Source organism: Entelurus aequoreus, linkage group LG07 (genome assembly GCF_033978785.1).
Source record: "Entelurus aequoreus isolate RoL-2023_Sb linkage group LG07, RoL_Eaeq_v1.1, whole genome shotgun sequence".
Lineage (NCBI taxonomy): Eukaryota > Metazoa > Chordata > Actinopteri > Syngnathiformes > Syngnathidae > Entelurus > Entelurus aequoreus.
In genome coordinates, this window is record NC_084737.1 from 26,198,025 (window position 1) to 26,225,492 (window position 27,468).

General features: G+C 39.9%; 2 protein-coding genes across 5 annotated transcripts; one reads left to right on the plus strand and one right to left on the minus strand.

Annotated features, from left to right (window-relative positions):
- Window positions 1-475: 475 nt before the first annotated feature.
- Window positions 476-7,714, minus strand: idh3g (isocitrate dehydrogenase (NAD(+)) 3 non-catalytic subunit gamma). The gene is made up of 13 exons (XM_062053044.1): window positions 7,414-7,714; window positions 7,191-7,238; window positions 6,934-6,945; window positions 5,415-5,512; window positions 5,209-5,324; window positions 4,921-4,981; window positions 4,711-4,843; window positions 3,194-3,327; window positions 3,017-3,119; window positions 1,417-1,563; window positions 1,238-1,332; window positions 1,104-1,164; window positions 476-1,019 (listed from the first exon to the last, which is right to left on the minus strand). The coding sequence occupies exons 1-13, from the start codon at window positions 7,492-7,494 to the stop codon at window positions 918-920; spliced, it is 1,191 nt and encodes a 396-aa protein (XP_061909028.1). The 5' UTR covers window positions 7,495-7,714; the 3' UTR covers window positions 476-917.
- On the plus strand, window positions 7,699-27,468 carry fam3a (FAM3 metabolism regulating signaling molecule A). 4 transcript variants are annotated; one of them, XM_062053043.1, is made up of 11 exons: window positions 7,699-7,955; window positions 8,458-8,551; window positions 13,607-13,638; window positions 13,735-13,803; window positions 19,494-19,517; window positions 19,602-19,728; window positions 21,859-21,917; window positions 21,997-22,047; window positions 22,852-22,936; window positions 23,280-23,406; window positions 26,479-27,468. In XM_062053043.1, exons 3-11 carry the CDS (start codon window positions 13,626-13,628, stop codon window positions 26,575-26,577), a joined length of 654 nt encoding a protein of 217 aa, XP_061909027.1. In that variant the 5' UTR covers window positions 7,699-7,955; window positions 8,458-8,551; window positions 13,607-13,625; the 3' UTR covers window positions 26,578-27,468. The 4 variants fall into 4 exon arrangements, with proteins under 4 accessions (XP_061909027.1, XP_061909026.1, XP_061909025.1 ...); XM_062053041.1 differs by having other exon boundaries at window positions 7,700-7,955; window positions 13,735-13,830; XM_062053042.1 differs by lacking the exon at window positions 8,458-8,551.

Sequence of the window (27,468 nt, forward strand, 5' to 3'; positions counted from 1 at the left end):
TGATTTGGCCACTCCAAACGTTTCTGCTACCTCTCTGATGGATTTTTTCTTTTTTCAGCCTCATAATGGTGTATTGAGAGCTCATTTGACCGCATGTTGTGTGTTCACAGGAATCACTTCCAAATGCAAACGCCACCCTTGGACTCAACTCCAGACCTTTTAACTGCTTAATTGATGACAGGTTAACAAGTCATTTTTTTGCAGCCTTCTGAGTGGACTTTCCAAATACTTTTGGTCCATTGAAAAAGAGGCGGCTATGTATTAAACAGCTGTAATTATTGAACTCTTGCTCTAATTTGGATGTGAACATTCTTAAATTACATCTGATAGTCAGCACTTTAAGCCCATTTTGATTATATAATTGTAGCCTGAGTATGTTGTCGTAAACAGCTAAAATAACAAATCTTGTGCCACTGTCCAAATATTTCTGGGACTAACTGTACATTATATCATACCAATCACTTAAAAAACACAATTCCAGGTATAATAATTTAATAAGATGTATGTTACACAGTATTATGGTACCATACGCTAAATACTATAAGTCTTTATTCAGTAGACGGGAAATGATTTAAGTGCGGTCATGTGAGCCAAAGAAAAGCCTCTTGTGTTTGCACAGTATAAATGATGACATAGGAATAATCCATCAACGTACACGATAGTACAGTCTGTTACATACATACAGTTAACACCTTTGTATCAACGTTACAGCACATGAGATGAGGAAGGCATTAATTGCACGGTGTGGTAGTCTGAAAAGGCTGTAGCAGTAAGTTGTATGATAAATAAAATAACTGACTAGATAAGATATCAAATGGGTGCATTATCATTGGATAATGGAGAGCAGTGTGGATAAGGGAAAACAAATAACCATATTGATGTCAATAATACAGTAACATTGTGTGTGTTTAAAATCTTTAGATGTCGGCTGTGTGTTGCCCTTTACTGTGGATGATCCTCATGATGGACTGGACCACCTCTGATGTGGTGCCCTGTCCCCCAATATCCGCAGTATGCAACTGAAGGGGGGAAACAAAGAGAATACATTTGACTTAAAAAGGTGATGTAACTTAGCTCAAACCTGTACGTGACGGATGACTCACCCTGGTTTCATTCATGGTGGTGAGGACTGCATTCCGGATCAAAGTCGCATTATCATACAGCCTGGAGGCATGCAAATAAGGAAGAGTCAACAGTTGCGCAGCAGATGGACCGATAAAAGTGTAATGTTACTCACTTAAGATGGTCAAGCATCATGCAGCTGGCCAGCAGCAGGGCAGTGGGGTTAGCAATGTTCCTGTTCGCAATACTCTTTCCTGTGTTCCTTGTGGCCTGGAAAAAAGATGGTTTTAATCATCTTATCTTGCAAACATAAATGATGCATGTTCCATTCCCGTAAAAGGCAAGTGTCCTCACCGTTTCGAAGACGGCGTAGTCACGGCCATAATTGGCTCCAGGCACCAGGCCGGGCCCGCCCACCAGACCAGCACACACGTTGCTCACCACGTTACCATAAAGGTTAGGCATCACCATCACGTCAAACTGCTGAGGCTTCGACACCAACTAGACAAGCAAATACAAATGTCCACACACTGCAGTAGGGTTTTCAAAAGTATCGACATCAATACCTGCTTTTTTCCAATATCGTCACTACTGAATACTGTACAACATTTTCCCACAGCGATACATGTCAATTTTCAGTGAACACATGCTCTCTTAAAAAAATAAGCCAGTGTTTCCCAGTTACTTACTTGTTAGTGGAACCCTATCACAAATGGGGCTTTGGCCTTACGATTCACCCTCGTATAATGTATAATGGAAGTGTGGCGATGTAGCATAACTGTACTGTAGGTGGGCGTAACTCCACTTACCAACACATGTCATATGCATCCTGGTTCGCCAGAGAATCGGACTTAGCACAAATTATGCGACTTTGATGCTATATTTAGTGAGTAGAGGTACAGGTGTATTTATGGAAAGACAGGTGTATCTTGAAACATGTATTTATTTGGAAATCAAATACAAGCAGACAAGAAAGTATTCGCCGTGCGAATGAGAGAGGAGATCCGCCACCACAAGCCCAGTGAGTGTGTACATCTTTGACTATTGTTATTTTTTTAATAATCATATTTAGAAGCAAAGTACTGTTTTTTTAATGAAAACTGTTGATATAATTGGAAGCTATAGGCCACTACTGTTTTTTTTTTAATGTAAAGTTGTTAGCGCCTAGCATGGCAGCTTCCACCATTAGTGTGTGAATGTGTGTGTGAATCATATGTACTATAATGTAAAGCACTTGGGTATCATTCCAGGTATAGTAAAGTGCTATATAAATACAGACCATTTACCTATTAGCAGCTGCTACTGCCTTTTAAATGATGTGCAAAAGTATGTTGAAGCACAGTGATCTTAAATACTTCACGCTTTCAAACCGTTTTCAATAACATATTGAATTTGAAAGTACATAAGTTCAGGTTTTTTATTTTATCGTGGTATTGAATAAATAACGAGAATCGTGGAAATTCTTAGGTATCGACTACTGAAATTCTGGTATTGTGACAACCCTTCACTGTGGTACATTTTAAAGAGGGACCTTTAATGATTGTCTTCTTTTTTTTTTACTCATTAATGTCACAAAGTTGGCTACTCGAGTTAAACATTTTTTATGCTGCTATGTATCGATTTGACATTGGGCAGGTATACCTAATGTTGTGAACGGCAAATCTATATATTGTCTATGAAGTTTATTTGCAACCATGTCTTAAATGAAATAAGCAATAGTGGTGAAATAGGTCTTTAAAGTATACACTTATAAGTGTACATTTTTAAAAGATAAAAACATTTATTTTTTGAATTGTTATCAAACTGGAACATCGCCACTCATGAACCATTTGCAGACATACGGAGAAAGTACGTTATAAATGTGCCAGTGGAACAAAATTTACCAAAGCATGTAAAATACATAATCTAGACCACAAGGAAGTGTGTTAAATGTAGATTAGAAACATTTTGTTACCTGCATGGTGGTGTTGTCTACAATCATGCTGTCAAATGTGATGTCAGGGTACCCCGAAGCCACCTCTCTGCAACACTGCAGGAACAAGCCATCGCCTAGCTTCCTGTTGGCGACACAATATGACATTATATCAGGGAGGATCATCCGACTCACACTCAACTTCACAGAGTCACTCACATGATGTTGGCCTTGTGGACAGCAGTGACCCTGCGCCGCCCTTTCTCTCTGGCTAGTCGAAAAGCGTACTCTGCGATTCGGAGGGAATTGTTCCTGGTGATTATTTTGAGAGACTCCACAACACCGGATACACTCTAGAAGAAGACAGTATGCACAACAAATGACAGTTGGAACAGGCGTTAAGAATTATTCCTAATGGGTGTTGATGACTGAAGCAATTGAGGCTAAATTGAGTAACTTGTTTGTGGACTAAAGAAGAAGCTATCGGAACAATAAGCTACTGCCATGCTATACACTGTATAGGGCATGAAAGTGTGACGTAAACGCAATGCATTGTGAGTCCTGCTGGCCTCTGAATAGCTTATTTACACGGCTGAACGCAAGACTCTGGACTAAAGTTTTGTTCTTTACTTTAACAAGTTCAAAACATAACGCAAACGTACGGCATCATTAACTGCTACATTGCAAAAAACGATTTGGTGAGATTTTTCTCTTTTCCAGTGTGAAAGCAAAGCAAAGCAAAGGAATTTGGGTTAGTGAGCTAATAAAGAGACGGCGAATAGCCTGCACAGCAGCCGTGAAATGATCCAACATCACTTTTAACGCCATCGCTTGGTACATGTTAGTTTGTTCTTTGCATTTTGAGACTGTTACATTTGAAACAAAGCATGTTTTATTTAGTTTCACACGTAGCATTTCGTAGGCTGTTAGCGTTAGCAAAGCTCGTTGTGGGCTACAGACAAAGTACAGTATTTTGGAAAAAAGCATGTTGTCGGTTTACTTTTAGTCATGGGTAAGCGCAAAAATGATGTGAAGTGTACATTCTCTTAAACATTAGTACACACTCACAAGGAGCCCAGGATACTTCATGGAAAAACCTGGCTTTATCCCCTTGCTAAAACTATATACTCATCTCAATGTTTGCATGCTATATTTTACTGCAATACTTATTTGACCTATTTTAATGTAATACTACATTTTTATTGAAATAATGATTTTATTCAAGACAGAAGGTTTAGGTTTGCACTTTATTACCGTAATCTCAATGAGGTAGATTATTTATTTGCATGCAATGTAGAATGCTACATTTTTGTTTACAATTTTGTTAGTAGAAGTATTGCCTCCCAGAGGAAGCTCTTAATGTACTTCTTTGAAAATTATTGCATAAAAAGTAAAATGTATATCTGGTCTAAAAAGAACAACGTTATACAAATTTTATTTTGGCTAAGAGTAGGATGCAGTGTAAGCAGTGTAATTTCAAACTAGTAGTTTTTGATCAAATAAAAGCAAAACTTGTTTTGAATTATACATAATTTGTATTCATTGTTTTCTTTGAAAAGTAGGCAAAAAAATCGGGGAAAATTCAGAATACAAATGTTTAGGCCATATAGCCCAGGCCCATATACTGTATGTACAACTACTATACAATGGTGTGACAATTTTCCCCCTTTAATAGTAAACAACATTTGGCTCATCACCCATCGAGGCTTCACTAGGCTCGTAAATCATTGTCTCACCTCATGCTCCAAACTGCTGTACTCTCCCTCTGTGTTCTCTCGTATGATTATGATGTCGATGTTCTTATGGCGAGTCTGGACACCAGGGAGGGACTGGCAGTGCATCACATTGGCATAAAGGTCCAAGCTTGTGCTGTTGATACATTCAACAACTGATTAAACAGCCACAGTGAAGTACATAACTAACGCCAGGGACAAGTTCAAATTTACCGGAGGAGATTATTTCCGGACTTGACAGATGCGGGCATGGTGTGTTTGGTTTCTATGTTACCTGGAAGCACAATTAGACATAGTGATCGTTAATCCCATATATGATTTATCATAGATGATGCTAGTTCCCGCTACTAAGAAGGCAATGCTGTTTTTAATCGCATAATTTTTTTTTTATATCTAAACGTCTAATAAGCGTTGAACCCAAATGTTAAATTTTGAATGTTTTAGAGGCTTATATCTTTGTGAATGTCAGCTAAAATTTTCTTGTTAGTCAATAAACCTCACCTTTAAGGGCAACGCCATTACGCCGAATGGCAGTAATTGCATTGTTGATATCATCCTCAGTTTCCAGGGCAGAATTGACGTGTACCACTTCAAAATCCACGGGCACACAACTGAACCTATGATGATGACAAAACACGAAAGCGATGTAACAGGAATTTCCTAAAATCAACACATTTAAACATTTGATAGTTTACAGTCTGACCAACCTGAAAACTTCTCTGACATGATTAAAGAGCTCTGGACCGATTCCATCTCCAGGTATGAGGGTCACAGTGTGTCTGCCTCCATACTTAGCTGGGGGAGGCTGCAAGATTCATATGAATATACACTATATGAAACTGCTAAAAAAAAATACATATCAAAAACAAAAAATAGCTTAACACTACACTGAACAAAAATATAAACGCAACCCTTTTGTTTTTGCTCCTGTTTTTCATGAGTTAAACTCAAAGATCTAAAACTTTTACTATATACACAAAAGATCTGTTTCTCTCTAATATTGTTCACAAGTCTGTCTAAATCTGTGTTAGTGAGCATTTCTTATTTGCCAAGATAATCCATCCCACCTCACAGGTGTGGCATATCAAGAGGCTGATTAAACAGCATGGAAACTGTTCACACTCAGTGTTTACTAAATACCAAGAAGAACCATGATAAACATTCTGAACATATTGATCATCACACTAAAAGAAATAAAACTTACTTCTCTATTTTTTTTAATATTATTTATGGAGTATATTGTGAATAAACGGAGAACAGGAAGTGGACAAAGGTGTTAGCAATTGCTATGTAATGGAAAAGAGGTAGGATTAAATAAGCTATGCTTCTTCCTACTCCTTTTCAATCACTGGAAATTGTGATGTATCATGTTGTAATTGTCCTGCGATGAGGTGGCGACTTGTCCAGGGTGTACCCCCCTTCCGCCCGATTGTAGCTGAGATAGGCTCCAGCGCCCCCCGCGACCCCAAAAGGGACAAGCGGTAGAAAATGGATGGATGGATGGATGTTGTAATTGTATGCATGTTTGAAATAATCTTAAAATATAAACCATAAGTTATTTTAAAATACATTTTCTGACCAGTAACGTCATTCAGCTCCCCACTCCATGTCAAAATCACCCCAAACCTCCATTCATTTGTGCTGCAAAATGTTGTTTGTCTAACTATTATAGTTATTATGTGATTAACGTTTTATTATTCGTAACACCTTGTCAAAATCTCCCCAAACTTAGCCCAAATGTTTGTGCTGAAAAATGTGTTTGTCTATCTATTATAGTTTTCATGTTAACATAATTTTGATGTTACTAATGTGTTATTATATATAACCGGCCCCCCAACTTTGCCAAAATCTCCCCAAACGTGCCCCATTTGTTTGTGCTACATTTGTTTGACATCACTAGTCATAAATTAGATTTTTTCAAACGAAAATGTTTACGGCACAAAAGTAGCACAATTAAATTGCAGTGTTTTTGTATTTTCAATGATAAGTGGGTCCAACTTCACACGGGTCATTCTTGTTGTACTGAAATGATGCCTACAGTAATTGTGTTTTTTGTCAATTAAAAGTTTTTGCAAAAATGTAGAAGCAGTGTTTAAAAACTTTTTTAAATGACTCTTCAGCAATTCAATTGACATTGTCATCATTTAATTTGTGTTTTTCCTTGCCTTTCTGATATAATGCAGTTATTTATTCGAAATGTGATGCAATGAAGGTAATGATACTCACAATGTGTTCACCCTTTAGAAGACGACCGCGAGGCATACAGAGGGACAGAAGAAAATGAATCCAAATTATGATCATTATTTTACTTTGTTTCAAATTATATTTGAAACAATTATAATTTTACATACAGTCGTACAATTAGCAGTTTATCGTAACAAATACAAAATATAATTCACTCCTTTGGTCAAGAAGAAAAATAAATCAGATGTTTTCACTTTGACTTATCTGATACGCAAATGTAAGAATTTAGATCCACTCACAGTCAGCCCTGTCTTGTTCCTTTGACTTGTCACAGTTGTTCCAAATACCTGAAATACAACATTTAAAAACAACAGTGAGTTTGGAAGAAAAAACATGTCATGTACATTTCTAGTTACTGTCCACCATTTGACCTTGTGCTACGATAAAGACAATGAAACAAGTACAAACTTAATCTACACGTATAGTTTGGAGCCTTAATCGACGCATCGTTTATGGTCTTACTTTGACTGTATTTCCTGTTAATCCACCCCAAAGGGGTTTGATGATTTTGGCCATGGAGAATGCAGCAGAGTGGGCAGCCATCTTGGGTTAGAGTATTGTAGGCGGCAGACGATGACACTGACAGTAGGTGGGGTCATGTTGCATTTCGGCTCATTTTTTCCCCCTATCAAAAGCAATACACGCTGCCACATTAACTTACATATACTTTTGTTGATTGATTTTACCCTGTTGCTTTCTCATTACTGACCGTGTGATTTAATGCATAATAATGTACGGGTCTTGGAAAAAAAAAAAAAAGCGGAAATCAACCTGGTCACGTGACGTTGTTCGCGCAGACTCAGTGCATGTGTCTCGAGAGTGGGCATTTCCGTCAGGTCGGAAATACTTCGGATACTTCAATTGAAATTTACTAGGGAAGAGACGGCGAAAAAAGTAGTTTAACTTCACTAAAGCTTGTTATACGGCTCTTTCGTCGCTAATTGCAGCTAAAGCCAGTCGCCGAGAGAAAGCAACACTTTACGCCTGGACACGACAAATATCTGGTAAGTACACTACAATCAACACTATATAATGAGTATATATATACACACCAATCAACAGTGTTCAGTTTCCTTGTCATTTTACAGTTTGGAGTCATTGTTAATTCATTCCAAAACGTTTTTTCTTAACCACATTGGAATGGAATTTACAATACCGAGAAAGATAGCTAAATTCCTGAAAATAACTCATTATGTGTGTGAAGTGTAATTCTGGTCTTGTCGTCCCCTCCCAAGCCGAGGGACGACGCGCATGCGTAGTTGGATCAAAAGAGACGTCTGAGACGCTCTGCTTTTTGATTGATTAATTGAAACTTTTATTAGTAGATTGTGAAGGAAAAGAATACATTATATGAAACCGTACAGTTTAGACAATACAGTACATATTCCGTACAATTGACCACTAAATGGTAACACCCGAATACAAGTTAAAGTTAAAGTGCCAATGATTGTCACACACACACTAGGTGCGGTGAAATTATCCTCTGCATTTGACCCATCCCCACAGGGGAGCAGTGAGCAGCAGCGGTGGCCGCGCCCCAAAATGATTTGGTGATTTAAACCCCAATTTCAACCCTTGATGCTGAGTGCCAAGCAGGGAGGTAATGGGTCCCATTTTTATAGTCTTTGGTATGACTCGGCCAGGGTTTGAACTCACAACCTACCGATCTCAGGGCGGACACTCTAACCACTAGGCGAGATACGTTTTTCAACTTGTTTAAGTCGGGGTCCACGTTAAGCAATTCATGGTAAAACTGAATTTTACTGAACCAAAAAGTTGCTTTATTACAAGCGAGCGTCATTTAAACTGGTCTGCAGGAATCTTAGTCAAAAATGGAAAATTCCTAACCTGGAGAAGCCAAACCATCAGTTTATATATTCCTTATTTTTCTGTCTGGGTGTGCGCTAAGTCTAAACAGCACCACCTCACCATAAAAGGAGTTGTTCTGAAGGTTTTCATATTTGTATAAATTGTCCATTTTAGTTCTATAGATAGATGATTTCTGTTAAGGGATTATTATTTATTTCCATTTCATATGTGTTGTTTGGGAAGGTGAAATGTATTTTCTTTAGATTGGTTTAACCGTTGCTACGGTTACGGTTGCCATGGTTACGGGCACTTCCGTTTCCGCCGGCAGGTAGAAAAAAGTGTTTAAAAGAGCTCCGGCATTTGACAGGCAGCGGAGCGTCTGTAATACTACCCGGAGATAGAGTTCACCACAGTTGCAGATCAGATAAGTAACTAGTATTCTAAGCTTTGTATTTAAGTGTGTCATAAGTGACAGTTAAGTGCCAGTGCACTACTTTAAGTTTAAGGACGTTTTGGGCGCTTCACGCTACCAGTAGGAGGTGAAGCGCATGCTAACCGCTAGTTAGCTCACCGCAGCTCGCACCTGTGTTTTTGTGCTGCCCAGTGACTTCACGAACGCCAGGTTCGAGCTGCGGTGAGCTAACTAGCTCTAGTCATCCAGGGCTACGTCATTTCTGATCTCGGGTAACTCCCCGAGGGCTTCAACCTCGTCGAGGATGTGGTCCCACGCCAAGTCCCTCACCCCCTACACCGACAGCATGAAAGAACTAGATCACCGCTGGGGTTGTCCATGGGACCACATCCTCGACGAGGTTGAAGCCCTCGGGGAGTTACCCGAGATCAGAACTGACGTAGCCCTGGATGACTACGCCCTCCGCATCCGCTCTCTGGTCACGATGCTGAAGCTGCAGGGACCGACTGGAGCCAGGGAACTAAACACAGGCTCCACCGTGGAGCGCTTCATAAGGAAGCTGCCCAGACATCGAGAGGAAAGGTTCCGGCGGCGCCACGACCAGCTCCACCCCGACCAGCCAGCAGCCAGCTTAGAGGAGCTATCTGACTTTCTGAGAAGTGAGGTAAAGCACATCCGTCTCCCTACAAAAGCTGAGCTGAAGTACGGCGGACACGAATGGACCAATCGAGCAACCAAGAGGAAGGAAGGGTCAGTCCGGGTGATGACGACGATCCCAGGGGCTGACACTGAGGAGGAGAGGGACACCCCCCACGGTGAGTGGGGTGGCCCTAAGCAGGGTGACAAGAAGTCACAACCGCCTTGCCCGTGTTGCACGGGCCCCCACTGGCTTGAACACTGTCCAGAGTTTGGGAAGAATAACACCGAAGAGAGGAAACAGTGGATCAAGGACAACAAGCGATGTTGGAGGTGCGCCCGTGAGCACATGGCCAAGCAATGCACCCTGAAGAGGCCTTGTCGCATTAAGGAATGCGGCAGGATACACCTCACAGTCCTCCACGACCTCAATACCAGAAGCGACAAGCCGGAGACCGGAGAGTACCCCCGGGACCTATCCAGTGAGATCCAGGAGGGTCGTACATACTACGTAGGCCCAGTCCATTGTAACCACCCCCGAGTGTTACTCAAGATGGTGCCGGTCATCCTACGCCATGATGGGAGGAAGATGTCCACCTATGCCATCATTGATGACGGTGCAGAGTGCACAATCCTGATGAAGGAGGCAGCCACCGCCCTCGGGCTCAAAGGTCATCCTCATCAGATGAAGATCCTCACCATCCAACCCAAGCCCACCCAGATCGCGGGTGAGATAGTGTCCCTGGAGATCATGGCAAAGGGGCGACCAGGAGAAGTGCACCCCCTGCACGATGTGTTCACCGCGGCTGACGTGAGCCTTTCTACCTATAGCTACCCAATAAAGGCGCTCAAGGCAAAGTACCCCCATCTGGCAGAGTTGAGGCTTGATCAAGAAGACGAAGTGGTACCGACCATCCTAATCGGATCCGATCAGGCAAGGCTGGCCCTCCCAAGGCGCATCCTCCCAGGCCCACGTGGCTGCCCTGTCGCCCTGGACACCCCACTTGGTTGGACTCTCCAAGGCCCTATCAACCTGAAGAGTGCTAATCCCAGCCAGACCCGAATGCACTTCCTCGGGGCTGAGTACAAAATGGAGGAACCCTCAAACCATCACAATAAGGCTGCCAGTGAGACAGAAGTAGTTGTGCAGTACAACATAACCAGGACAAGGACAAGCGCAAGAAGAGAAAGTCCAGGCTCTGCACTCTGAGATTGAGCTACTGAACTCTGAACTTGCACTAAGGAAAGAGTTGACCTCTGACCTCCTGGCCCAGGTAAAGATAAAGATAGATAAAGTTAAAACAGCAAAAGTAGAAACGTATTTTGCAGCACAGAAGCTGAACAGTGCTCTGCATGAGAGGAACGGCCTCTGTTCAGTTGTCAAAGATGTCAGAAGAGAAGAACACATTAGCCCTGCAGCTCCAAACCGCTCATTACCAGCTAACTGATGTCATGGAGATGATGGAGGGACTACAAATGGTCAAAGAGGGCTCGGATGAGAAGTTTCTTCAGCAGGAGAGTAAACCATTGGCATATGCAAGTAGCAAACTTGCTGACCTCAATCCCATCACGCCCAACTCTCTCCTCATGGGGCGGCCAGACATGATTGTGGATCCAGCGCTACCCAGAGCGCATTGGCTCCTGGGCAGAGTGAAGACAGTCACTAAGGGGAAGGATGGAAGAGTTCGCTCAGCAGTAGTGGACACTGGCCAGAGAACCTACCATCGACCAGTCGCTTGCCTTATCGAGCTCCCCCCCATACTCTGACCTGACTCCCCCATACTCTGACCCGACTCCCCCATACTCTGACCCGACTCCCCCATACTCTGACCCGACTCCCTCATACTCTGACCCGACTCCCCCTAAACCCCCCTGATCTGCTTATATATCAAACCTTCATTAGTATAACTGATTTCCTTCACATAAATCAGGGGGCGGCTGTTCTGAAGGTTTTCATATTTGTATAAATTGTCCATTTTAGTTCTATAGATAGATGATTTCTGTTAAGGGATTATTATTTATTTCCATTTCATATGTGTTGTTTGGGAAGGTGAAATGTATTTTCTTTAGATTGGTTTAACCGTTGCTACGGTTACGGTTGCCATGGTTACGGGCACTTCCGTTTCCGCCGGCAGGTAGAAAAAAGTGTTTAAAAGAGCTCCGGCATTTGACAGGCAGCGGAGCGTCGGTAATACTACCAGGAGATAGAGTTCACCACAGTTGCAGATCAGATAAGTAACTAGTACTCTAAGCTTTGTATTTAAGTGTGTCATAAGTGACAGTTAAGTGCCAGTGCACTACTTTAAGTTTAAGGACGTTTTGGGCGCTTCACGCTGCCAGTAGGAGGTGAAGCGCATGCTAACCGCTAGAGCGAGCGTGAACATTGTAGAGTGTAGTTGTTTGCTATCGTGGCTACCTTGCTGCGAGGGAAGTGGACAGCGCGAGGTACGAGTGTTAGTAGCACGCGCTCACGGGCTAGTCGACAGAGAGGTGACCCAGGACGAGGCTGGTTCTCCTCTCGCTCCAGACTAGACTCGTGAGGGAGCTAAGAGGAAGCACGGCCGAGCCCCCCCCCCCCCCGCCCCCCTTCTCTACTCTACAACGGGAGGTGTCCCCCCTCTCCAACGCCCCCTTTGTTTCCAGCAGTTGCAACTCACCACCCCCACCCCTACGTGCACCAACGATCAGCAGGACCACAACAGACTATCTTCTGGCCCAGCCAAGGGGCCCAGGTTGGACTGTGTGTGTGTGTTGTGTAATTGGTTTAGTGCGGGAGGTTTCATTGGGGAGGTAGCGTGTGAGTGGGGATGAGTGTATGAGTGTAATTAATGTGTGTTTATTATTGTCTGATTATTGTATATTATATGGTTTAGTAAATTGTTTAACTATATAAGTGGTGTCCTCTCACTCTCTCCTAGACTTTCTTTATTTGGTAAATAGTGAAAATTAGAGCATCCCCCTAAAGTAAATATACAGTCCTTTACAGGCTCCCGAACAGGAGTAATTGTGTGTAAGTGTCTGGAAAACAACTGCTTTAAGTCACAACTTAAAGGTTGGTGTTTGAACTACACAGGTAGTCTCCTCTCAAGGATAGGGCTATCACTTTTGCATTCCGAAGTCCCAATTAGGGCCTCCTTCCTGTGAGAAGTGATCCAATTCACCTGCGAATTTCAAACTAAGGTGCCTTATTTTATCATGTGCTCAAGCTGAAATACCAATGTGTACTCAAACTTGAAGGTTTGCTTTCTCCAAGATGAATTGGAACATTCACTAATTGTGGAACTTAATATGAGTTAATTAATACACTTCATGTGCGCCACAACCACAATCTCTACTCACAACATTGTTCATAATGCTCTGTGTGAGCCACGAGCAACATTTGAAATCATGTTACATTCCTGTTCTTCATTTGATCAAACAGATGGCAGCATCTTATCATGAGGCGGGGGAAATGCTGTCCCTCCCTCACAGATATCTTACCCCCAGTCCTCTCTTCCTCAGTATCTGCTGGAATAATTGTATGATTTTACAAATTGGAGCAATTGTATATAATATAACGTGGTTACTATAATGACATTGGTTTCAGAAATAAGAGCCAAACAAAATGGGAATGAATATTGTCACAGAATTGAATCATCGGGTTGTACAAATACAGAAATGCTTCACAAGTGGCACCTCACTCGTGTGTGTCATGAAGAATGGAAATGTGTTTTTGAACAAGCCCTCTTGTAAAAATGCACTGTGTACATACAAACCAACCACCCTCATATGGAGTTTGTCTTCCATCTTCACCTGTAGGTCGACAAGAGCCTGAATCATGAGATTTACAGGTATGTTTACTCAGGTAACAACCTAACATGATATAAACTTTTGGTCGTGTGGTACGATTTAATATTTTCTTTGTTTCAATCCTGTTTGTCTCACAGGTTTGGCAGTGCTGCTGTTGGTGGGATTCACCTTGCTGCTTGTAAACAGCTTGTTTGGAGGTGGAAACGGTACAGTTGTGCACCATTTTTTCAATAGTAAGTCATAAAACTAAAGGCAAATGACATATGGATTTTATTATTGCACACTTAATCTTACGTATATATATGTGTGTGTGTGACCGTGTGTGTGTGTGTTATACATACAGTGGTGTGCAAAATATTGTAACACTTATCAAATCTATGAAACTGGTGTTTCATTTGTTCCCAAAGCCTGAATTTAATTTTTTTGTCATATTTTATAATTTACCTACCATCTTATCAGTCCAGTCCTTTTTTTACATTTCACTCCAATATTTAGTGTGGCCCACCTTAGCACCAGTCACTGCAGCGCATCTTTGTTGTCATTCCACGCTCTGACTCATTCCAGAGTGTTTTCTTAGAGTTTACATTGCAGTTCACTGTTCAGATTTCTGCCAAATCATTCCTCATTCTCTTATCATGTCTCTCATGTTTCGGCGTGGCGAAGTTGGTAGAGTGGCCGTGCCAGCAATCGGAGGGTTGCTGGTTACTGGGGTTCAATCCCCACCTTCTACCATCCTAGTCACGTCCGTTGTGTCCTTGGGCAAGACACTTCACCCTTGCTCCTGATGGCTGTTGGTTAGCGCCTTGCATGGCAGCTCCCGCTATCAGTGTGTGAATGGGTGAATGTGGAAATACTGTCAAAGCGCTTTGAGTACCTTGAAGGTAGAAAAGCGCTATACAAGTATAACCCATTTATCATTATTTATGCAATATCAGTATGGTTGAAGGTTCATTGTGAAAGAAACAAGGGTTTTATAAGACTTTGTATTCCAGTTCATGGCAAGTGTTTTAATGTTTTTGCACACCACTCTCTCTCTCTCTGTGTGTGTGTGTGTGTGTGTGTGTGTGTGTGTGTGTGTGTGTGTGTGTGTGTGTGTGTGTGTGTGTGTGTGTGTGTGTGTGTGTGTGTGTGTGTGTGTGTGTGTGTGTGTGTGTGTGTGTGTGTGTGTGTGTGTGTGTGTGTGTGTGTGTGTGTGTGTGTGTTATATATATATAAAAGAAGATTGTTTTAATCAATAGATGTTTCAATATATTTTCTGTACTGAATGCAATATAGGCTTAGTGCCAGCAGGGAATGCCATTATTTGGGCCTAATCACAACAAAAATCAGAACATTGAGCAGTTTTGGGGTGATATTTCTTAGATTTGTAAATGTCAGGGTTGTTGGAACTTGCAAATATTTCAGTACGGTTTATACTTAAAAGACAGAGTGGTGGAAGATTAGTAGAGTGAAGTTAGTGAGTAATTGCGCATAGCAACTTGTATTCTTTTTTTTTTTTTTTTTCAAGAATTTGTAGGAATGTGTTTTTAAAGTTGCTCGTTTTGTTATAATCAATGTTTAAATATATATTTATTTTCACAGTGTAAAGAGTTAACGAGGGTGCTATTATAAAAAAAACACATGTTGTTACTTGTTGGTACCTGTGCTTGTGTATTTGGGATCCCCATTCATCCTGAAAATTTGAAATTAAACCGTGGAGGCATGGCAGAGATTTTAATAAAACAAGCTTGCTTTCTTCCAAGACTTTACTGATGTATATTGCCTCAGTTACGTCTGCATATATCTCCATGTATGGTAAAGGTTTACCCCATGAGCTTAGCACCATTTTTATTCAGTTGTTGTCCAAAGTTGTAATCAATAGGTTCCTTATTCTTCTCTATCCTCTTATTGTGGGGCAGACTGGCTTATGCGTACACATGCAAGCTAAAATCCTCCGCCATTTCTAGTAAGAAGTAACGTATAGTTCTAACTTACCGTATTTCCTTGAATAGCCGCAGGGGCGTTAATTAATTTAAAACCTCCTGTCACTCCTGCGTTTACCGGAAACCGGCGGGATGGCCGTGCATGCGGTAATTATTTTAAAACCTCTTCTCACTCTGGCGTTTACCAAGAGGAATCCATAAAATTTAGGCGTGCGCTTTGAGTGTGATGTAAGCATACCATCATGAAAAGCACATTTAATTAAAAAAAACGTTATTATGGTCTTACCTGTACTTATGAATGGAGTCCATTTGCAGCTCCTTCTGACCAAAAGCATCGATAACTTGTTTATAGAAGTCTTCATTATTTTCTTTTTTCCGTTTTAAAAGTCTCTGTCTCGATGGAGATATTCCTTTAATTATTACCTCCTGCTTCCATTGAAAGTCCAGTTTAGAAAACTGTTTTATTTTAGATACCGGTATGTAATTCTCCATGTTAGAAGGAAGAAAAAAAATCTCTTGCTGCGTGTGTTCACTTCTTCTGCAGTACCGGAAGTCGCAAGAAGGATCACTAGCGCGGCAGCGCCCTCTACCACCAGGAGGCGGGAGTCATTTAATGACTTATACAGTATTTCACACACGCAGCTACGGTATATTAATAAAACATAGCTGCTTACTGTTCTCTTTAGCATACTGTACCGGTATTCAATAGCTTGGACCTTAAATCCTACTGAATAGCTCTTTATCTTTTTTCCTTTGTGCGATTGTAAACTACTGAAAGCAGCTTCCTCCATTTTGAAAATGAGGACAGATGCGTCACTCGTGACGTAACGAATTTGACTCGGTGGAAGTTCTAGCCATATGCTAAATATTTTGCGAAACGAGTTTGACCCGGTGAAAATTATAGACATGCGATAATAAAATTAATATTTTGCGAAACGAATTTGATCCGGCTTCAATAATAAACCGGCGATAAGGCCAAGCATGCGTTAATTATTTTGAGAAACGAGTTTGACCCGGCAGTTATTCTAGACGTGCGAATACTATATTCCCTGCGCCAATTCAAGGAAATACGGTATGTCAGTAGACTCAACATACAAGCACTGATAACTACGACATGGCTGACGGGGTGGAGACACAGTCAAAGTGGGGTTTGGTTTGAAAGAGGGCTTTGGCATGTAAATAAGACCACTAACAAAATAGTGCATCATCAAGAGATGGGGCTGACACCGTAGCGCTCGCCTTGCCAGTAGCCTTAACAACAACACAGCTCTTCCTCATTATGCACCAATAACAGGTAAGATGACTGAGATTGCATTCAGAAACACCCAGAATTTTGAGTATCCAACATTACTACTCAAGTAAGTAGTTTTTGCACAGTCTGTATTGCTGCAATATTTATGCTATCTTTTTGTAGATTTTATGTGTTATTTTTTAATGTAAATTATTACTTAGTTATCATTTAATCCATTACCTACTAGTCTGCTCAACTTGAATGTCATAAAAGGACAAAAAAGGCATTTTGTTTTTGCTTTAGTTTTTACAAAAATTTGCGTGTTTTCAATTTGTTAAGTACCCGTTTGGGAACCGTTTGAGCCGACGCCGTTTACACATGTACAAACCCTGTTTCCATATGAGTTGGGAAATTGTGTTAGATGTAAATATAAACGGAATACAATGATTTGCAAATCCTTTTCAACCCATATTCAATTGAATGCACTAAAAAGACAAGATATTTGATGTTCAAACTTATAAACTTTTTTTTTGCAAATAATAATTAACTTAGAATTTCATGGCTGCAACACTTGCCAAAGTAGTTGGGAAAGGGCATGTTCACCACTGTGTTACATGGCCTTTCCTTTTAACAACACTCAGTAAACGTTTGGGAACTGAGGAAACACATTTTTTAAGCTTCTCAGGTGGAATTCTTTCCCATTCTTGCTTGATGTACAGCTTAAGTTGTTCAACAGTCCGGGGGTCTCCATTGTGGTATTTTAGGCTTCATAATGCGCCACACATTGTCAATGGGAGACAGGTCTGGACTACAGGCAGGCCAGTCTAGTACCCGCACTCTTTTACTATGAAGCCACGTTGAGGTAACACGTGGCTTGGCATTGTCTTGCTGAAATAAGCAGGGGCGTCCATGGTAACGTTGCTTGGAAGGCAACATATGTTGCTCCAAAACCTGTATGTACCTTTCAGCATTAATGGTGCCTTCACAGATGTGTAAGTTACCCATGTCTTGGGCACTAATGCACTCCCATACCATCACAGATGCTGGCTTTTCAACTTTGCGCCTACAACAATCCGGATGGTTCTTTTCCTCTTTGGTCCGGATGACACGATGTCGAATATTTCCAAAAACAATTTGAAATGTGGACTCGTCAGACCACAGAACACTTTTCCACTTTGTATCAGTCCATCTTAGATGAGCTCAGGCCCACTGAAGCCGACGGCGTTTCTGGGTGTTGTTGATAAACGGTTTTCGCCTTGCATAGGAGAGTTTTAACTTGCACTTACAGATGTAGCGACCAACTGTAGTTACTGACAGTGGGTTTCTGAAGTGTTCCTGAGCCCATGTGGTGATATCCTTTACACACTGATGTCGCTTGTTGATGCAGTACAGCCTGAGGGATCAAAGGTCACGGGCTTAGCTGCTTACGTGCAGTGATTCCTCCAGATTCTCTAAACCCTTTGATGATATTATGGACCGTAGATGGTGAAATCCCTAAATTCCTTGCAATAGCTGTTTGAGAAAGTTTTTTCTTAAACTGTTCAACAATTTGCTCACGCATTTGTTGACAAAGTGGTGACCCTCGCTCAATCCTTGTTTGTGAATGACTGAGCATTTCATGGAATCTACTTTTATACCCAATCATGGCACCCACCTGTTCCCAATTTGCCTGTTCACCTGTGCGATGTTCCAAATAAGTGTTTGATGAGCATTCCTCAACTTTATCAGTATTTATTGCCACCTTTCCCAACTTCTTTGTCACATGTTGCTGGCATCAAATTCTAAAGTTAATGATTATTTGCAAAACTTTTTTTTATCAGTTTGAACATCAAATATGTTGTATTTGTAGCATATTCAACTGAATATGGGTTGAAAATTATTTGCAAATCATTGTATTCCGTTTATATTTACATCTAACACAATTTCCCAACTCGTATGGAAACAGGGTTTGTATAAGCGCACTGTGCAATGTAGTTGACTGCATTGCAATCACTCCTCCAAAGTTACTTTTTACAAATGTACACTATATAAAGTAATATAAAGATGCCATAGTAACCCATATAGTCAGAATAAAGACATGCCATTTATTAAACAAGGTCGCTCCACCGCACAACATACCTAGAACATATAAGACATTTTAAACCTGCAATCATGCAAGATAAATGATAAGATATTGTGTAAAAAAATGTATATGATAAGGTTATCTATTTTGTTTTATTAAAGAACAAGGCATAGACCTGTTTTATATGAACTATATTCTTAGAAGTTGTGATGTAGTGCTGTATAGAAAATAAAATAAGTTATTCTTCTCAGGCTCGCCACTGATTTAACAATATGTGCTGACAGTTGTATTAGATCTTGGGAGATACCTGGTGTGATACACTGTGGTCATCCATAACCATACAAGATTAATTAGGTTTCATTACATGCTTTATAGATAGACATTCACTTAACGGTGCCAAGATAAGTTAGATAAAGACACAGGGTCATATTCATAAGTGTGTAAAATATGTTTTACATTATACAAAATATTAGCAACACCTATAATATGATGCAGTGCAGTTTTATACCTCTCACAATAGCAAACATACTGTTAGTTAAAACCACTCTTGCAGGTCACTCTGGCTCTTATTGGATTGTGCAGCTGCATCTAATAAAGTGTCTGGCTGGTGTTTATAACAAAGTCTCTGTAAAATAATTCATTTTCTTTGACTAATTCTCTTTCCTTTTTAATTGTTTTCAGGTGAAAGTCAGGGACCAACAACTGGTATTTATAAGACAATACTTTAAATATCCAATCCTTCTCCAGCAGCATTGTAATATAGCTACACTATATTTTTTGTTTTTAAAGCTGAAGTGCGACCACGGCGGTATAAATGTGGCCTTTCAGCACCATGTCCCTCCAAACACCTGGCTTTCCGTCTGGTATCTGGAGCTGCCAATGTCATTGGGCCCAAAATCTGTCTGGAGGATAAAATGTGAGATAATGTACATACTGTTTCCACTGACTTCTCTGATGTTTGCTCCTTTTTGATTTAGTTCGTTTCACTATCTTTCTTTCTTCGTGCCCTTTTTTCCTCTTTATTTGTGTCATTCCCCTTTTCTTCAATTCTTTTTTTTATCACTTCTATAGTATATACAATAACACAAGTGAGTACAACCTTCACATTTCAGGAGACATTTTTATTACAGTATATCGTCTCAAGAGATAACAATATAGAAAATAAACTTGGTTATACGTTATTTTAGTGATCAACTGGTTTGGCTGTGAGACACACTGTCAGCTAAAAGAGCTGTTCAAAAGACATGTTTACAAATGTCATCTCTGTACCAGGCAAAGACAGCAATCCAATGAAAACAGGTCCCGGCCGATGGGGTACACGGTCAGCTAAGTCTCTTAGAAAAAGTCTTTGGAGGATTTGATACTTGTTGAAAACCTGTTCAATGTATAAATAAATCCAAATTACTGTTCTTTATGATTTTAATAATTTCAGCTTAAAGCTCTCTGTGTGAGATCTTCAAGTCCGGGAGAGTGTCTTTGGGACTTAGGGTCCTATTGTCCCATGCGCTTAAGTGGATAGAAGATGCATAGTTGCGCTTATTCTGTCCGTGCGGCATTCTCCTCCTTGATGTAAGTTTGTCACGGTGTCACCGCACGCCTTCATCCAACCGTGGAGCAGCCCTAAAATGTGGGCAATAGCTGTCAAATCTGGCCTTGTGCATATTTTTCCAACGACTTTAGTACTTTTGCTAACGAACGAGGGAGATGTGAGTAACTTCAAGTGCGTAGAAAAACACTACAGCGCAAACGGCCCTAAGTGCAGAACTCTTTAAAAAAATCTTAAATATGGAGCAGGTGAACATTTTCCAACAGTATGCATCCAAGGTCTGGCTAATGAAAGTAAAAATTGCCCAAGTGTCCCAGGTGTGGACAGTGAGCATGACTTATACAGTGGCGACAACTGAACTTTAGAGCTGTTACGTTGCATTATATAATCTTCATTTGGGTGGCACAGTCTTTATTAGCCTAATCAAATTGGTCTAAAAATATCAAAAATGATCTGTGATGTGAACACATGGATACTTATTTTCTGATTGGCTCATAAAACCTGACTCACCAAAAAGTTCTCAAACTTTTTTCCCCCAAGTACCACCTCAGAAAACACTTGGCTTTTCAAGTACCACCATAATGACCAACATTAAAATACAGTAGCGTAGTAGGCCTACGTATTCATTAAACTCAAGGCAGAGATTTCATTTAACAAGTATATTTTAAATATTTTTGGCCAATATAACTTCACACACTGTTTGAACACTAACACTGTGTTTGGATATAGGGAATTAAAACACTGTACTTTAATCAAGTGATTTCTGGTGTACCACGAGATGGAGCGTGCGTACCACTAGTGGTACACATACCACAGTTTGAGAATTACTGCCTTAGCTGTTGATGTGTAGATTTGTAATGGCGCCCTCTGCTGCACAATAAGGAATACTGCCCAGATAAATTAAGATTTTAAATGCTGTGCAAAAATGTCTGATTCATTTAGCTCGTTATTGCATAACTGTAATCCAATTGCTGAATCTACTGTAGTAAAAAAAAAAAAATACTGAAGTAAACAAAAATATGGTACACCTGAAGGTTACGTCACAGATATGTGCAAAGATATGTATTAAGTTTGTCCTTTGTTTTAAAATAGGACATCACACCTCCAGTTGAGAATCACTGCTTTAGAGAAGTAAAGCAGTATAAACACATCTCTGAGATGTCAGGTGACTTGTTGTGTGAAAGAGGATTTCAGTAACAACCTTTGTAGCTCTGGTGTATTCCATACCCAACATATATAAGGTCCTGTGGTTGGTGGAGGATTCTGGTGCTTACACTAAATATTTACACCAAGGACACAATTTATGAGGCGTATTCACTTGTGTTGCCAACTATTTAGACAATAATAGGTGAAGTGTATCTGTACTACTATTTTAGCTTACATTGACTAGTCTAAGTTAGTAAGTAGCTGAAATGTAAGAGTGTAGGTTGATAACGAGGAAGGCAAAGAAGCGTTGTGCTTTGGATTGTGTTTTAACTTCGCTCTATTCCTCTCACACAGGTTATTAAGCAGTGTAAAGAACAATGTTGGCCGAGGACTAAACATCGCTTTGGTGAATGGTACCATGACCCAAGTGTTTTATGATTATATTTGGTTTTAATGATGAAGCGTCACACACTGCTTTTTGTTTTTCTACAGGGGTCTCTGGGGAACTCCTGGAAACAAAAAGCTTCGACATGTGGGCAGGAGGTAATCAAAGTTGATGTTTATTAGGGATGTAACGATAACAATTTATAGTGATAACTGCAATAAAACCCCCGACAGTTATTATTACCGTTTTAATTAAAAATTGTTAAAAGACCGTAACTGATAACTGCACTTTAGTTAACTCACGGACTGACTGGCACCAGCTCACTAGTTTAAATGCTAAAATGAAAATACAATTCATTATCATCTTTCACCATTCAGAAACAACATACCTCAACACACACAACACATTGCTGGATGTGCAACTAAGATATTCAATGGTGCACATTAAATCTACAACCTTTGCTCTCTTAGAACAGAGTTACTCGTAGGAATACAAGACAAGGTGTTTTTACGATGCGTTTAAGGACTGCTGAACAGAGTAGGATGCCACAACGCCTGCCATAAATAATAGATTTAATTTGTTACACACTTTTCATTTCAAGAAATATTAAAGTGCAACAGTACAAAGCAATATTTGAAACAATAAAAGCTTAACCATTTAAATAGATAAAATACTAAGACTAAAACACTATCAGTGAAGCTTAAAAAACACAAAACATGCCAAATAGTATTTTTTTCCAACAGTGTGTGTATTTATTTTAGATTTTAGAAAATCAAAAAATAACTTGGTGAAAATATTTCAGTGTGTGTATAAGTACTTTTTTAGCACATTCAACAATACCATTATAATAATGATAACCGTGATAATTTTGGTCACAATAACTGTGAAATGAGATTTTCATATTGTTATATCCCTAGTGTTATTGTAATGTATGAAATCAAGACTGTGATGTTTGTCCTCAGATGTTTCGGACTTATTGAAGTTTCTGAGGCCTCTCCATGAGGGAACACTGGTGTTTGTGGCCTCCTTTGACGATCCAGCTTCCAAGTAATAATCTCCTATTACTACCTCACCCACTTTGTAGTACCCTATCGGGTTCCCCAGGGATCAATTTGGGTCCACATCAATTTTCTTCTTCATATATTATTCATAGTTATCATCTGTCTATCAGGTAAACTGCTCTTATCTCTACATGATGCATGTGGTGTAACATAACAAGCATGATAAGTGATTATTTTATACTCCCAGAGTGCATACATTGTAAACAGCTTGTAAAGTGTTTGAATCACTGAGTAGGTTCTGTAGTTAACTTTTATTTCATTATTAACATTCCTTCTAAAAAGGTTGAGGCTCATCTGTAAGTAAACATTGTTCTCATGTCCGGCCGCAGGCTGAATGACGAATCTCGCCGACTGTTTGAGGAGCTCGGGAGCACAGCCGTGAAGGACCTGGCCTTTCGGGACAGCTGGGTGTTTGTCGGTGCCAAGGGAATCGAGAATAAGAGTCCATTTGAGCAGGTACTTATAATGTATTTACAGTGTCTATTTATATTCCTGAATTGTTATGTGCTCACTGCTTATAAATGTTTTCCACAGTGATTACCATAATTTCCGGTCGGTGAAACTCAAAAAATTTGAATATTTGGTTAAAGGCTTTTCACTTGAGCAATTCAACTTCCAATGTGAAACCAATATGTAATATACATTTATTACATACAAAGTGAAATATGTCAAGCTTTTATTTGTTATAACTTTTGTTCATGATTTACAATTTTTGAAAGCCCATCATTTTCTGAAATTTTCAATTCAAGATTTTCATAAGCTGTAAGTTATAAACATGAAAATTATATCAGAATAAATCTTTAAATATTTTGTTATGGATGTTCTCATTCATCCAGGTAATTCTATTCTCAGGGCATTCAATCGATCGCAACTATACTGTTTGGTATCTTGAGTTGTTAAATCCTGCGCTTTTTGCAAGGCTGTGGCATATTTATGGGTTTTTCCATGTTCACATGCCGCCAACAAATTTTGTCTTGTTACATCAAACCAATTAATTTGCTAGACGGGTCACGGTGGACCAATGAAATTGTTCACATTAAATTGAACACACTATCACACAGTTTCAGCTTTCATTCAGCTTTATGGACTCACCTTCATCATAAAGAAGACATGCAATACACACGACACAGCCCCAAAGCCAAAAGCGATCAACAAAGCCATCGAAAAGGGAAACAGCCTTCGCTCAGAATGGAAATTCAGCCATATACTAACTGGGACCTGAAAGACCGGACCGGCATGCAGGAGAAGGACAATGACTTTAAATCATGTTACAGGCAATGTCTTTTGTTAAATGTCTGCATGAACACAGGCGTCTGTGTAAATATTTCATGTTTCAACATGTACACCTGCAGCTTCTAGACCTGTGTGGCCAATATATGTACAAAATAAAACTAGTCTAAAAATTAGGTGGGTGCGGCTTACATTTATGTGTGATCTATTGTCTGAAAAAAGGCACTTTTCATATAAAGCAGGGTTTACAACCTCCAAATTCTAAGAGATGCAACAGAAAAAGATGCAGAAGGTTTCAAATGATGAAAACATTTTGAATTGACTCAAAGTTCTGTTGAGAAAAAAGTGTTTTCAATAGCTGAGCAAGTAAGCAAGCAGACAAGCCTGATCATGTTAAGACTGTTGAGCAACTACGAAATTATTGCAGTTGTCCTGTTATTTCATTGATATTGAAAATACATTAAAAAGATAAATTTTATTGTAAAAACATTTTGAAAAATAAATCTTGTCCTAAATTCAGTCATCTTATGTTTGAGTTAGTACGGATAAACCGTAATTTGCGGACTATAAAGCGCACAGAAATATAAGCCTCACCCACTACATTTTTTTTGTACAAACTGTATATTGGCCACACATGTTTATTAGCCGCAGGTGTACACATTGAAATCTGAAATAGTTACACTGGCGCTTGTGTTTATTCACAAATGTAACAGAATACCACGCATGTAACACGTACAACATACAGTAGTCTTCTGGAGACGTGCCGCTGGGGCTATTTGAGTTGTCCCCTTCAGTGAAAGCGTTAAAAGGACTCGGGGGTTGCTTCGTCACGCTTTTTTCGGTCTGGTTTCTCATTTACGCTTTCATTTTTGCCTCTGGGCTTGTGCTTTCTTCGGTGCGCGGCGGTCCGGCATTTAGGGGGCCTCCTTGGTGGTGGTGGATTTACGTTACGCTGTTTCCTTTTTCGATGGCCAGGTTGATCATCTTCTGCTTTAGGGCTGTGTTGTTTGCATTTTGTCATGTCTTGATGAAAGTAAATCTATAAAATAAATGGCAGACTGAATAATTATGTGAGTATGTTTGATTTGCAGAGGTCTTCAACACGTGAATTTTTTAGGTGATCTTTTTAAAATATTTTTTATTATATTTCCCCCCGCAATTTTTCCACAAATGTATTTGTCTTTAAATCCACATGAATATTGAGCCAACACACTGTAATGTGAATAAATAATAACATATGACATGAATAAATAATTATATTATTTTATTCAGGTTCCCATTTGGGATAGCTAGACATTATCGCTCCAGTTGTCAGCTAGCGATTAACGCCCTAGTTGCCAGCTAGCAATTGCCGCGCTAGTTGTCAGATAGCGATTGGCGCGCTAGTTGTCGGCTAGCGATTGGCGTGCTAGTTGCCAGCTTGCGATAAGCGCACAAATTGTGACCTGGGGGTTAGTGCTCTTGTTGCCAGCTAGCAATTAGCGAGTTAATGGCCAGCTAACTATTAGTGATTTATTTGTCAGCTTGCGATTAACGCCCTAGTTGTCAGCTAGCAATTGTCGCGTTAGTTGTAACCTAGCGATTGGTGCACTAGTTGTCAAGCTGGGGATTAGCGCACTATCTCCCAGCTAGCAATTAGCGGCACAGTGCTGTTATTTGAATATCGTTAGTATTGCACGATGACAAAGTACCTTTAGGACCATCCATCCATCCATTTTCTACCGCTTGTCCCTCTCGGAGTCGCGAGTTCAATGTAAAATAAAATAATAATTTCATACAAGATATATACGCTGCTACTGCCCATCAGTTCGGGGGTCCTTGGCCTGGAAAAAGTTGAGGATTCCTGATTTAATGTAAACAATTTAATTGGTCCACCAATTACGTATTGGCCCACCTGTCCGGCAATTTCATTGGTCTGATATGACAAGGCCAAATTTGTTGGCAGCATGTGAAGCTTGGAAACCTAGCAATCCATAAATTTGCTGCAGCAATGTAAAAAAAAACGCAGGGTTCAAAGTGTGGGTTAAAAAGGCTTATAGTCCGGGAAATTATGGTAATTGCCTATAGGCCCTGGCAGCCCATGCAACACCACAGCTACTGCTAGTATAAAGGAGACTACTGCTACTATTTATAGTACTAGTCAGAGTATTATTTATTAGTAATGATAATAGTGTAGTTGGCTGTAGCTCTTGAAGCAGTAGCACCTAGTATAGGAGAGAGGGAAAAAAGGCATCACAATCCATCTCTCAGTTTTGATGACGTCTGAACTGATCTGTTCGGTTTGATTGCTCCCATTAGCGTATGAAGAACAGTAAAACCGGCAACAAGTACGAAGGTTGGCCAGAGTCTCTGGAGATGGATGGCTGTATTCCCTTAAGACCACCCCTGGAAAATTAATTCAGCCCTGTCAACATATGAGGTACCCAGTTTAGATACACACCGCCTGACTGTTGGAAAGCTAAGACTGAAAACATCCTAGTTTTCTCTTATGGGATCTTGGGACCTGATATATGTAAATGCAGACGTAGTTGTGGAAGAGTTTCCTGGTGTGGAATGGAAGCCATCTGAGTGTGAGGTTCTTCTAGAGAGGTGAAGAAGTGCATGATGAAAAATGTAACATGAAGATGAGTAGGTCTTCCAGAGCTCTTTGGAGAAAGTAATAGATTTTGTCTCTGCTACAAAATCTGCAAAGAGTTCTAAGAACTTGCACCACATCTTAAGTTTTCTCAAAACACTTGGTTTCATGAAGGTGACAAGTAAACATAATCAGCAGGAGAAATATGTGCTGTACTGCGGAAGCTTAAATGTAAACATCATATTTTTTATTAAAGTTAAATATTTTTAATGCTATTATAATTATTTCTGTGAAATTATGCATAGTAATAGCAGCCATTGTTCTGTTAGAACCTGATGCACGAGCTTACTGTTTACAGATATTGCTTGACAATTGGGTTGTTGACTTTGATAAAAAAAAATATTTATTATAACACACAACACAGGAGGTTTATCATATGGGTTCACTTGGACACTGCTACACATTTTAATAATTTTTTATGCTGGATGTTATTTGTCCGCTGCTTTGAGCTTGGTTTGACAATGTATATATACACGTGTGAATGTTTTTAAAATGCTGACTGTATCCACAAGGTCTAATGTATTACAATTATTTAAATGCATTGAAAAAATATTATTGCTGTTTTATATGTAAGTTTTTCTTTTTGTTGTCTTTACGTGCTGACAATTTTATACAAAGCTTTGTTTGTTTCTCAATAAAATAATTGCATGCTT

Bases quoted from the DNA above. Each gene is read 5' to 3' on its own strand.
- idh3g (XM_062053044.1), bottom strand. From the start codon at position 7,494: ATGGCTGCCCACTCTGCTGCATTCTCCATGGCCAAAATCATCAAACCC. The intron at 4,844-4,920 runs GTAAATTTGAAC...ATGTATCAACAG, and splicing joins TCCGGAAATAATCTCCTCCG to CACAAGCTTGGACCTTTATG. The intron at 1,564-3,016 runs GTAACAAAATGT...TTGCTTGTCTAG, and splicing joins TAGACAACACCACCATGCAG to TTGGTGTCGAAGCCTCAGCA.
- fam3a (XM_062053041.1), top strand. The intron at 19,518-19,601 runs GTATTTATAAGA...TTGTTTTTAAAG, and splicing joins AAGTCAGGGACCAACAACTG to CTGAAGTGCGACCACGGCGG. The intron at 21,918-21,996 runs GTACCATGACCC...GTTTTTCTACAG, and splicing joins AAACATCGCTTTGGTGAATG to GGGTCTCTGGGGAACTCCTG.